Source organism: Sylvia atricapilla, chromosome 5, assembly GCF_009819655.1.
Source record: "Sylvia atricapilla isolate bSylAtr1 chromosome 5, bSylAtr1.pri, whole genome shotgun sequence".
NCBI lineage: Eukaryota > Metazoa > Chordata > Aves > Passeriformes > Sylviidae > Sylvia > Sylvia atricapilla.
The window spans coordinates 35,461,804-35,474,923 of NC_089144.1; the positions used below are offsets into that span (position 1 = coordinate 35,461,804).

Sequence of the window (13,120 nt, forward strand, 5' to 3'; positions counted from 1 at the left end):
GTTTCAGTTGTATCCAAGTTTTTGTCTTTTGAGAGTTCTGATAAAAAATAGCACTAGTAAAGACTGAGACTTCTTCAAGTTTTCACCCTAATTCTATTTAGACCAATTCAAATTTTCTTGAGTTTTCTAGCAAAAAAAAAATCCTACATAAAATACTAAACAGGAATGCAATGCTAATGGTTAACAGAAATTATTTTGCTACAGTTAGTCAAATACAGATGTTGTCTGCTGGAGTCACTCAGACCCCAGAAATGCCACAGGGACAGTAAAACTTTGCATGTGCTTCCTCCCGCACCTGCTGCAGTCAGCTGCATCATTTTCAGTGATTTTGGATGTTTTACCCAGCCAGGACAGAGGTTAAAAACCCAGTTAGGAGAAACAAAGTTTCAGACATGGACATTGCTAGGCTAAAGGTGAATATTTGCTTTCTCATCCACAAACTTGTGTACTGCCCACTTTCATCATTCATTAATATTAGGAAGCATGAAGGTTTGGGCTTCTTGGGGTTTTTTATCACCAGTTTGATTGCACAGATCCCTTGCCACTGAATTGCAATTTTACAATTTGGACTTTTAGCTGCCTGTGAGTTGAGAGGAAGTCCCTTAGTGTAGCACCGGAAAGGGGGACGGGAAAGGAAGAAGGAAAATGTAATGGTTTGGTTTGTTTATTTAAGTGATATTCACATGGCACTTGGTCACAAATGGGGAAAAACAGAACAATGGAATAAGTAATTGCAAACCCAGTCCCAGCCACCTGGCATGAGAGAGATGAAAACAGAGGACAGTCACAAACCTGGGAATAAATGTAGGTGCAGCCACTTCCCTGCAACAGGACAGGGTAGCACTTGCCTCAGGCACAGTAATTACATAATGTATAGACCAATTCCCAAACAGTCTCAAGATAATCTGAAGGGATCTTGTTGTAAATGATGGACGCCAGCTTTAAGATCATTTGTTTGCATTGAGGCGTAGGTCTGAAAATCACATATCACTAGAGGGCAAAACCAAACCATACATGCCTGTAATCTCTTTTTGTCAATAAGCTGGAGAGATTTACAAGCAGGAAGGAAAGCCTTGTTGAGTTCAGACAGCAGTTTCCTGCCTGCATTACTTCAGCCTGATACTATTTCAATTTCAATCTATTGTAAACTGTGGCTTGGGTTTTGCCTGCTTAAAAAGGCTTTTGCTCCAGTTTTTCAGACTCTTTCCCTCACAAAACATTGCCAGAGAGCATCTCAGTAAACTGGCATGTCTCAATTTTAGTTTCAGCCATCTCCTAAATGCTAAAGGGTACATATGTCGTGCTGAGGGCAGAAGTAGGATTATAATCCATTCAGCCTACCAGAATAAAGTCTAATTACTGCTGCAGCACAAGCACTTCTTAAAGCACAGGTCACTACCCTAACTACACTATCATTTTTACAATTTGTGTAGTTAGAAGCATTCTCTTGACTGTTGTCAAGTCTTAAAATTAACATTACATTAAAAATCTTTATAGATAAATATATTAGGCATGTAAAGCACAGCTCACCAAACTCATTGAATATTCTTTTGAAAGGTTTTTCCCTGTTAATACTTTATTGTAATGCAAAAGGTAGGCAATTTATAAAACAGCAAATCCCTTAGTAGTACTCGAATTTACTTAATTTTTCTTTATTGCAGAATAGCTAAAATGTAACTAAAAACAGAATGCTGATAAAAAATATGAACGATAATGTGCTCTAAATAGACTTTGATGGAAAATATCCATACACTTTTGAGGATTTCCTGTCTTTTTGCTCTATGTATTTATTCAGTGCATAGAAGATGATAGATCATTACAAATGCCAGCAATGCTATGTTATCTGTTATGCAGGGCATAACCAAAATAATAAAATCTATTTTCATACAGAGATTTAAATTACAACAGTCTGGATGAGTTCCCAACTGCTATCAGGACACTAACAAACCTAAAAGAACTGTAAGTATAGAGCTCATATTAGGAAGGAGGATGTTTTGTCTAGTGTGTGATTTTTTTTTAATGCTGGTGATTTTATCAGTAATCCTTAAAAACTGATATACTAGGAAGAACTAATAAGCATGCCAACATCCATAAAAAATAATTTTCAGTGTTCAGTTTAGACCATTCAAGTTCTGACAACTTTTACTTTCACATTGCCTTGCACAGTGGGTCTTTTCCGGGAACTTCCTCTTTGGAATGCAGTAAATAACAAACACAATTAATTCACTTTTAGTCCCAAACACAAGAGTTAGATTTTGCAAACTACCCGATATATTAGTCTTCTTGTTAAGAAAGCACAGCATCTTTAAAAGTCCATCAGGTTTAATTAAATTTTACCAACCTCCCTCACTCACCTTTATTAAATTAAAGCAATTTCTTTTCAACATATATATAGTCAGTTCTTTGTACTCTTTATGTGAATAAAACACTTTTATATGCACAGGCATAGTTTGCATCAAGAAAATCAACAATGAAATTAAACTATTCAAATTTATTTTGAAAAATGGTTGAATTACTAAAAATTTAAAGTAATTAAATTATGTTCACACATCATACAATGTACACGTTAATGTATATGTTCAGAATTCTTTCTATTTGACTTATTTATCATGTTAGTGGTACTATCAGCCTAGATTTTTGACAAAAATAAGTAATCACACATCAGTTGGACATGGTTGTACCCCTGCTACATTACAAACTGAACTAAAACCCAATTTTAAGTAGCCACCTGCAATTTTTTCCAGAGCAGGTACCCCCAGATACTGTGGACTCTGCTCAGCACCTCCAGTGTTGCCAGAATTCAACTCTGGAAGAGGCAGCAGGGTCTATGAGTTTCCAAGCCCAAATGTTTTCAGCTGCTGTTTGTGCCATAAAATAATTGGTATGAAATCCAGTGACCTCAAAGGGTTGCCTTTTTGATGACCTCTGGAGTCAGTAGCTGAAAATGGGTAATTCAGTTTGCACCAAATGTGCCAGCAAACTGCCTGACGTGACTGAGGTTACGTACTGGCCCCGCAGGATTTCACCTCTGAGTATCAACTATGTGCAAGAAACACTTGGGGACTGAAATTGCAACCTGACATCCCAAATCCAGCACAGATCATGAGACCGTGTGGTTCTGTGCTTAGTGTGGGCCCTGGGAGCTGATCTTATGAGGATGGGATGTCTTCCACAGACCCACATGGGAGGCCAGCCCCACAGAGACCCCGCTCATTGCACGCCCGCCTTAGTAAGCATGTTTCTGGGTGGGACCTTGCGTCTCTCTCAGAGTTTTTGCCTGGGCTGAAAACACAAACTGTGACCTTTTCGTGCACAGCTAATAGCAGATAGTGCTCTGGGAGGTAGTCATGCAGTCTTGGGTTTTTTTCTGCCATGCAAGGCATCCCATTCAAAACCAGTCTGTTTACTGCTTCTAGATGAGATGCTCATTCTGCTTCAAGTCTGCATGCAAAGCAAGCAGGGATGTAAAGCCTTGCTCTGTAGCTCATCATCAGTAGCACAATGCCTATAAAACCAATAGTGTGGGACCTGTTCAAGTAATGGCCAAGTGTGCTTGCATCAGTGAACAATTGGAGGCTTAGTAATGCATAAATTTAAGCTGGGAAGCCTTCTTCATACCCGACTGAACTAATGGGAGTTTCCCACACAAATCATCATTGTTCTTTTGAAATCTTAGTTGTTTCTTTTGTTTTTCACAATGGAGAATTGCTCATATGAATGAAATCCAGTAATTAATGATGAGACAACGATTTGGCTCTCTATTCAGCAAGCACAACTACATTTTGTTTGTGTCCCCATATAAAATATCTCAACAAAAAGGTGGTTATGGGAGGATCAGCATTATAATATAGTGTATAAAATAATTTCCTTGATAAACTTGTGCCATCCAGCAAAAGAAATACTTGCAGTTTAACAAGCACAGGGGGGAATAAATTATTAGCTACTTAATTATTAATATCTAACTACTGATATTCTTAGTTCCTATACATATGTATATTTATGTTATATCTATATACATACATGCATATACTCTGAAGTTTAGAATGCCATTTTGAAGTTTACTTCATCTCAATGATTTTGTTCTTTTGGAGAAGTGCAGAATTCCGGCAATTTTGCTCTTCTCTTCTCTTCTCTTCTCTTCTCTTCTCTTCTCTTCTCTTCTCTTCTCTTCTCTTCTCTTCTCTTCTCTTCTCTTCTCTTCTCTTCTCTTCTCTTCTCTTCTCTTCTCTTCTCTTCTCTCTTCTCTCTTCTCTTCTCTTCTCTCTTCTCTCTTCTCTTCTCTTCTCTTCTCTTCTCTTCTCTTCTCTTCTCTTCTCTTCTCTTCTCTTCTCTTCTCTTCTCTTCTCTTCTCTTCTCTTCTCTGCTTTTGCTTTTGCTTTTGCTTTTGCTTTTGCTTTTGCTTTTTTCAATGCTTCTAGTTCCAGAAAACAAGGATATGACTTTACATACAGAAACTTTTCGTACTACAAACAAAAACTCATCATTGTGCATTATGAATTCAGACTGACTCTTCACTTTTTTTTTCCTTACCATATAAATGTTTTTTTCTTCGTAGGGGATTTCACAGCAATAACATCAGGTCAATACCTGAGCGTGCATTTGTGGGCAATCCTTCACTTATTACAATGTAAGTGATAAGAATCTTTTCAATGACTCTTTGTATTAGAAAATGTGGAACCTAAGCATCATATTTGTGGCTAATTGTCACATAGCTTTTCTTGTGAGTACACTTCGTAGCACGTCACCATACAAGCAAACAAGCTCTTATCTTTCCAGCTTCATGGAAAGAATGGCAGTTTTCAAGCCCTGATTAAGGGAAGTAAATAGTGGTCTCTGGCCTTTGACCTTTTATTTGAATGGTTATTTCTAAATCTCTTAGTGTTACTGGCGATGCAAAAGCTGGTAAACGTTGCTCTTGGTGGACTCCAGTCTGAATTCCCATCGTCTTACATGAAAAGGCACTTAATGGACAGCTTCAAATTGAGAAATTGCAAAATAACTGTAAGAAAAATAATGACTCATCTTGAGGAATATTCCATGAGCAAAAGCAGCATGACTTCAAAAGGCCAAGGGAACCTTTTCTGAACAGGGGGAGATCTGACTTATTCATGTGCTATCCTTACATTTGTCCCAGGTCATAACAAAATTCTTCATATCTGAAATTTTGTCCTTGCAAACCTGGGAGGAAGAGAGAATATTTTGTTGACTGGCTTCTGGCATTCAAACAGGATAACAGTGACTACTTGAATGTTCAAAATGTGACATGTGGGAGGTGAATAAAGATTAGAGGATGAGAAAAGCCCAGAAGTTCACCTCTGCTACAACCAGAGAGGCACAGTGTGTGATTCATCATAGAGATTTTATGGTATAATAATATATTTAGAATATTTTAAAATATTTCTCATTAAATGTCTTCTTATCCATTTTTTTCCAGACATTTTTATGATAACCCTATCCAGCTTGTTGGAAAATCTGCTTTTCAACACTTACCAGAACTAAGAACTCTGTATGTGTTTACTTTTTATTTTAGTTTTCTTTTTATATTACAGTACTAGAATTGTCCCACACTTTAGTCACCATAATTTTGTTGAAATTGGTTTTTTAAATTGTAGGACTTTAAATGGTGCTTCACAGCTAACAGAGTTTCCTGATCTGACAGGGACTACAAGTCTGGAGAGTTTGTAAGTGCTAGAGAAGTGTTTTTGCTTTGTTTTATTTTCTTGACTTATTGTAAAGAATGTCCTAAAAATTTTTGGTTCTCAGTCTTCAAAAAGTAATTTTTTTTTCATAAATTCTTTCACAGGACACTCACAGGAGCACAGATCACCTCTCTCCCCAAATCTGCTTGTGACCAGTTATCCAATCTCCAAGTGCTGTATGTTTCAGTAAGATTATTAACAGTACATTAATGCAAGAGATTAATAGACAAATCAAATTATTATGATTTCAAAATTACTGCTATTTCTGTGTATCATGTTACTTCTTAGGAATTCAGGTCAGGGAGTTGGCCCCTGTGTTACTATAAAGTTTACAACCCACTTACCAGTCAGGATTTCCCATATACATTCCTGAGAAAGATAATTACTTAGCATATTTTTAGGAAAAGATTAAAAGGTTCTTGATATTGTTTAAAAAAGACAGAACTACTTAATTTTCTTTCATTCATTCTGTCTCTCGTACAGTAGTTTGGGAGCTTTTGGCTCTAAGGCAAATAATTCATTTGTGAAATGAATAGAAAATATAAGTAAGGATGGCAGTTTTGGGTCCTTGTTATGCTCCTCTTTTAGTTCCTTTCCCAACAGACATAAGTAGCTGACTGAAATTTGAACAGACTTTTCCTTGACATAGTTGGGCATATTTGGTATACTAAATATACAATATTATTTTAGCTTGGAAATTTCATTGGAGCTTGCTTAATCACTAGCAAAAGTAATCATTGTGTCCACTTCTTTGAGAATGAGCCAAGAACACTTTCCTCTATGTATTACATCACTAGGAATCTATTTGGTATTAATTCTTTGGCCAGCACTGAAATAGCACTAATTATAATGCATTATTTGAATACCAGAGCGAATGTCAAGAACATGTCCAGAAAAATTTAAGTTTTAGTTAATGGACTCAATATAATCATTTCCAGAATGATAAAAGACAGTCTGCTGCCAGAAAAAAAGTCTGCATGCAAAATTAAGTTTTAATATGTCCTGTAACATTCAAAAACAATAAATAATCTCAAAACAGAGGGCAAACAAGTAATACAGCAATTAGTAACTTCTCTGATTCGTAATAGAGTAGGACTGTCCATTGGAGATTCACGGTTTTTATTTTTGAGTATTACCCTATATGATTAGAGCCAGTACTCAAAGGAGAACTGATGTATCTGCAGTTTCAAGAGCTGCTCTTTTCCCATTGCTGCCAGACTGGAGCAAGCCTGCTGAGTCCCCTTTTCGATTTTTACATCAGTTCTGGCTGTGCCATGGAGGACAGTGGTGCGCTGAACCCGCCCACACCTTGCTTGGAGACTGCAACCTTGCAGGGGCTCCCTGGCTCAGACACTCACAAACAGTACAAGTGCAAACACTGCTTTGAAAGGCAATTTGTGCATCCTGCTGAGCCAACAGTATGTCCAAGTGTGGATTAATGTACACGAGGCTTCCTGGGTGTGTGCACACCTGCAGTAAAGGTGTGTGTGAGAGCACGGTCCCAGCAGCCCTCCAAAGGCTGCCCTCAGCACAGCTGGGGATGCACCTCAACACACAAAACAAAACCATCTCCTCTCTGCTGCTGCCAAGAGCTTCATGGATTAAGGAAGTGGGGAATAAGACCTTAAAATAAACAAATTAAATATTTTCTGGCGTTCTGGCAGAAACTGAAGGGAGAAGGGTCTCAAGGTCAGGAGTATTTTCCGTGTGTGAGGAGGGAGTGTCAGTATGTACAAAATTCAAGCTGGTAACATATTTTTAAGAAGACCTAAGTGATAAACCTGTGAATGACGAAATAGCCAGTGTCTGCCAGACATACAGAACATCCTTTGCCTTGGCCTAAAAGCCTCTAGCTCACTTGACCCCTCCTATGTAATGTCCAATTTGGGCCACAGTGTACCTTGTTTTTGTATGCAAAGCACACCCACATACACACACACGCAAAAAAAAAAAAAAAAAAAAAAAACACACAGACAAAAAAAAAGCCCACACAAAAAAACCCCCCCGCCAAACATATTGATATTTACCTTTGTAGAGAGTAAAATCAGAGTAGAATTCATTAGACAGACACAGTCATTACACTTCCACTAATCAAATATAAAATAGTCCAAATGCCCCTGTTAGAACAATAACAGTGAAAATACAGATGTACCAAGGCATTAGATAGGTGAAAATTAACCAGTTTTAGAGTATTTGACAAGGGAGAAGAATTTCACAAAGTAAAAAGTGTATCTCTTTAATATGATAATACTGGATAACTGTGAAAAAGGACATTTTTTCTAGTTCTAGGCCTAAGCTTTCTTCTCTATTCTTTTGACATGCAAATTTCCCATTTAGTTTTCCCTGAGAAACACACATGCACACACATATATGCACATATAGATATGTACATACATATATATATATTGGATGAGACTCTTGGGTGGTGGGGGCTGGTGTTCAGTTCCTTTTTATTTTTCCCCTTCAGTTTCTGCAAATTGCCTGGGCTTGGTTTTGATTAGTTATATTATACTGTAAATCAGTCCAGATGTTTCAGTTATTCTGTAATTTGTCAAGTTTTGGATCAAGTCTTTTTAAGGTTTTTTTCCCCCCATGTAGTGATTGATTTCAAAGTTAGTTCCAATATTTTTGAACATTTCCCTCAGTTAGAAGATGCAACATTCTAAGGATCAGAGGCGATACTGCTTAATTAAAAGTACAGAATGGAAAGCTGATTGTGACTCCTATCAGAAAAATACATTATCTTCTCTGAAAAAATATGAGTACATATGCTTAGTAGATTATGTTAAATTATTTAAATATTTATCAGAATTTAAACATGATAAATATGAAGTCTGTGATGTAAATCCAGATGGCAAATATCATTGCAGTAAAGTACTCAGGAGAAGTCTACACTTCAGGCAGTAAATCTTCAGACAATGCAAGGAATTTGCAAATGTGAATATGGAATTAATATATCTTAACTTTTCCTCTCCTCTCTCCTCTTCAGTTAGAAATCAAAATGTGACAGATGAGAAATAAGTGAGATTGTACACTTCTATTCTTCTGTGACTGTGGATAAAAACAAATATTTTTAATTGAGCATGGACGCACTCAATGAAAGCAATTTTTCCTTTAACATTCCTTTGATGTTAATCTATTTGTTTCTTGTATAATTCAGGGATCTGTCTTATAACCTGCTGGAAGATTTACCCTGTTTTACTGCATGTAAAAAACTCCAAAAAATGTAAGTGTTAAACTACCCTAAAAAACTTAAAAATAAGCATTTATATGTGTTTGAGTGTAATTAACTTGGTTATTGCTTGCATATTTGACATACCCCAGATACACTGTATTGAAGTAGATCATAAGCACAATCTAAAACACCCAAAAGTGCCTTTCAAGTGTCTTTGATACTGAGGAGATCCTTATTGCTATTCCAGTGACTTGCATCACAATGAAATCACTGAAATCAAAGCAGACACGTTTCGGCAGTTGGCTGCTCTTCGGTCTCTGTGAGTACCCCTAACAGACATTCACACAGCTTCTCAAAAATACAGTCTGTATAACTTCTGTTCATGGTGTACCCCAAAGGATCCTTATTTCAGTTTTTCCTCACTATGGTTTTTCACCCTGAGTTCATAACTGTGAAAACAGAGCAAACATTGTGAAGTTTAGCATCTGCAGCAATGAATTAAAATACGTAAGCTTGGAGCTGTAAAAACTGTCACTTCTAAATGTTTCTGATGAAAGTGGAGAGACTTAACTGAGCCAGAGCTGGTATCTTTTGACAGGTTCACCTTGTAATCAGCTCTAGAGGGTGGGAAATCTTTTTACAGAGAACAGCGTCTTAAGTTATGGAGTCCAGTCATGTGCAGATTTCCAGTTTTCAGGGACTCATGCTAGAGGACTAATTTTGTCAAGAAGTTACTCATGGTTGTAGTTTTTTGCAGAATTGAAGCCATACATTTTTATAAGAGTTGCTTTGAGTCCTTTTGACTTTTCAGGGGTGGTGAAAATTGTCATTAAGAAGTTAAGCCTATTGACCATGGCTTTGCTGTTCTTAATCTCATGAGAACATTTCAGAAGACTTAGTCCATATAACCCACCCTTCTTTCTGCTGCCTTAGGAGGCTGTGAAGCAGACTGAAATACCTTGGGCTGTGGCAGGCATTTTAAGTTGTCAGTTTAATAGCACCACAACTGACTAACAAAAAATGAAAAAATACTTTGCACTATGAGATCTGCAGGAGGTTATTGAAAATATCAGGATGTAATTGATACCTTTTTATATTTAGGCCTCCTAATCAAGTGTTTGAAAACTTCCATATTCCCTCAGTGTGTATGTAATTTTCTGCTCTCTTTTCTTGTAGGGATTTAGCTTGGAACAAGATTAAAGTTATTCACCCCAATGCCTTCTCCTCTTTACCATCTCTGATCAAACTGTAAGTATTTGAGTATCGTACACATTCAATTTTTACATTTTTCTTGCAAGAGCATACAAAAATTTAATATCTTGGTGCCCCAGAAGAAATTGCGGGTTTCTCTGTCCTATTCATCTGGTCTGTTGAATCCATATCTAAATGTCTGCTTTCTTGTACTTCCCCAATTCATATAGGTATTACAGCAAAGCTGCATACAACACTGTGTAATGATTATCATGTTATTATCAGGTCCATGCAGATTATCAGTGCATCTGCCACTTTTCACCCAATTTATTAGCAGTTAATCTGTTGTAGCAGTGGTAAATCTTTCCTGTTAGTTGTGTTTCAGGCCACAGAAATTGAATTAAAAATTAAATAAGAAACTTTTTTTCCAGAATGTATCTTTATTTCATTGTTCCTCATTTGATGAAATAGTTTTTCTTCTTTAGTAAGTTCAGACAGAGCAGTTAGTGGTCAAAACATCAGCAACCAGTCTTTCAGGCCTTGTTCTCAATGCTTACTTTTTTTTTCTACTTCGAACTATCACTGTAATGCTTTTTAATATGAATCCCTGAGGCATTGGTTGTATGTAGAAGATGTGAAAAAAAATTCCTCTGGAGTCATCTTGCAGCATGGTTGTCACAAAAAATATGATGCTGGGCATTTGCTCGCAGATAATCTGGTAGCTGCTAAACCTAAATTTGGAGAGGTATTCATTTCTGTTGATGTACAAAGCCCTCTGAATGGTACATTGACAAATGCCCACACAGACAACTTGGTCTGTAATATCCCTTTTAGGCCCCTTCTACCTACTTACCTACTTTGGGAGATGAGCAGTAAATTGTAGCTTTGGACAATAATATACAACACTCATAGGGGGTTAAAGAAAACAGCTCTCTTTAACACACACACAGTGACACAGTGTACGAGTGTGTGCTGAAATGGTAGCCTCTAACCTTGGTCCAACTCGAGTCAGTGGTCATTTTTATCGTTGCAGTAGGACCTGAATTTCACATTTGGTATTTAATGGTGCTGTGTGCAAGGAAACACACATTAAACCAGGTAGATAGAAGCCCAGTCCATCAACATACCTTATTTCTTGCCTAGGCCTTAGATTTCAGTGTATAGTCCAGACTCCTCTTCAACCTTGGACTTTAAAGCATTTCAACTGCATCAGACTCTGCTGCTTCCTCCTTGACTGTTGACCTTCTGAAATATTGCAGAGTAGATAATTTTGAGGAGGACTGAAAAGACTCATTGAATAAATGGGAGAAAGAAAAAGCAAAAAAGAAAACAGTACCTCTGGACTCTTGCACTTTCACTACTTTGCTGTATCTCCTAGAGCATTTACCACTTTTTCATTCACCTGTTTTACTTTCCCCAAGTTACCTATCTGTGTTCATCTGCACTGTGTTCTGTCTTTCCTCAGCCATTGAGACAAACTTCAGCTTGGAAATTTCAATTGCCTCTGTTCCAGCCCAGACCTGTCCTTTCCTGAAAAGCACATCTTCCCCACACACCTGACCTGCTCCTTGGGGAGATTTCAGGGCAGCCATGCCCTGTAGCATCCCACTGAATCTTTTGAACTGTGGGAAGCTGCTGCAGCTCCTTTGAATTCAAACAGTCTAGGGAGAAGATTTTAAATTCATTTGCTAATCTCCAAACTGGCACTATATTTTGAGTCAATATTTGGGAACAGAAACCAAACCAACTACTAGTAGTTACTGTTAGCTTTCTGCTAGACATAAAGGTGAGTACTCCTGAGCAGTGCTGTAGCTTTGCTGTATTCATTGGGGCCTCTGTTTAATACAGTCATTTTTTATTGAGTTAGAAAACTTTAATCTATTTTTTCAATGTGACACTTCTAGTGCTGAAGAAAAAAATGAAAACCATAAGCTGATTTTTATTTGCTGTTACGCAGGGATGTGTCATCCAACCTTTTGTCCTCTTTTCCTGTGACGGGGCTACATGGTTTAACTCATTTAAAATTAACAGGAAATCATGCCCTACAAAGTTTGATAACATCTGAAAATTTTCCAGAACTCAAGTGAGTATATCATTAAAACTAATAAGCCACATTTGTGTTCATGTGCAATGGAAGGTGTGTCAGTGTGTAACGCATGTTACTTCGTATTGTCAGTCTTTGATCTCTGCCATTAAAACTAAAGCAAATATGATAAAAATGATAGACTTATTTTATTATGCTCACTTTCAACTGAAGAAACTATGAAGGTTTTGAAATATTAACCCCAGTACTTGCTTGGTACAAGCCACATCTGCTTCCTGGTGATATGTGTTAAAAGCTGTTAAAACAATATCAACTGGCAGCTTAGTGATATGTCCCTCTTCTACTGGATTGTGCTTACAGAACTCCCATTATATGTAATGAGAGCACAGCAAATACAAGGGAAGAATATACTGCTGAAAGACCAAAAGATTTCACCTCTTTTATTTGAACATGATTTTTCTGTAATCTTTTGATTAAGAGTCAGATAATACTTTGCAAGTATAACTGACACACTTTGATACTAACAATTTCTGTGGGTCCTCTGTGATATAGGAAGGAAGTGTCCTCTAAAGATCATTTGCAGCTCTTCCAGTCACTGGATCACCATGGCCTGTATGGAGCTTGAACCCATGACCTTGGCATTATGAGCACCATTCTATGACCAACTAAACTAATTGCAGGGTCACAGCAAAGAGGGTTTTGTCTCTGACTTCAGGATATTTGGGAGTTTCCCCAACTCTCCTTCATTTTTATATTCTAATTAGAAGATGACAAGTGCAACATATACTTTATCATGTTTTACTGTAAAAAGTTTGGTATCAGAAAATATGAATCAACTAAACAGTGTACACATAGTTACAAAATCACAGAGTGGTTGAGGTTACAAGGGACCTTTGAGGCTGTCTTATCTAACCACCTGCTTAGGCAGGGGCACCTGGAGCCCGTTGCCCAGGGCCACATCCAGACAGCTTTGAGTATCTCCAAAGATGGAGAGTCCATCTTTATGTTTTC

General features: G+C 37.3%; 1 protein-coding gene across 1 annotated transcript in view; it reads left to right on the forward strand.

Moving 5' to 3' along the window:
- Positions 1–13,120, forward strand: part of LGR5 (leucine rich repeat containing G protein-coupled receptor 5) — an 88,469-nt gene that overhangs the window by 66,785 nt on the left and 8,564 nt on the right. The window contains exons 7-15 of the mRNA XM_066319179.1: positions 1,891–1,959; positions 4,556–4,627; positions 5,435–5,506; positions 5,613–5,681; positions 5,804–5,875; positions 8,860–8,925; positions 9,122–9,193; positions 10,051–10,122; positions 12,023–12,148. Coding sequence (XP_066175276.1) covers positions 1,891–1,959; positions 4,556–4,627; positions 5,435–5,506; positions 5,613–5,681; positions 5,804–5,875; positions 8,860–8,925; positions 9,122–9,193; positions 10,051–10,122; positions 12,023–12,148 — 690 coding nt within the window. The remainder of the gene's footprint in view (positions 1–1,890; positions 1,960–4,555; positions 4,628–5,434; positions 5,507–5,612; positions 5,682–5,803; positions 5,876–8,859; positions 8,926–9,121; positions 9,194–10,050; positions 10,123–12,022; positions 12,149–13,120) is intronic.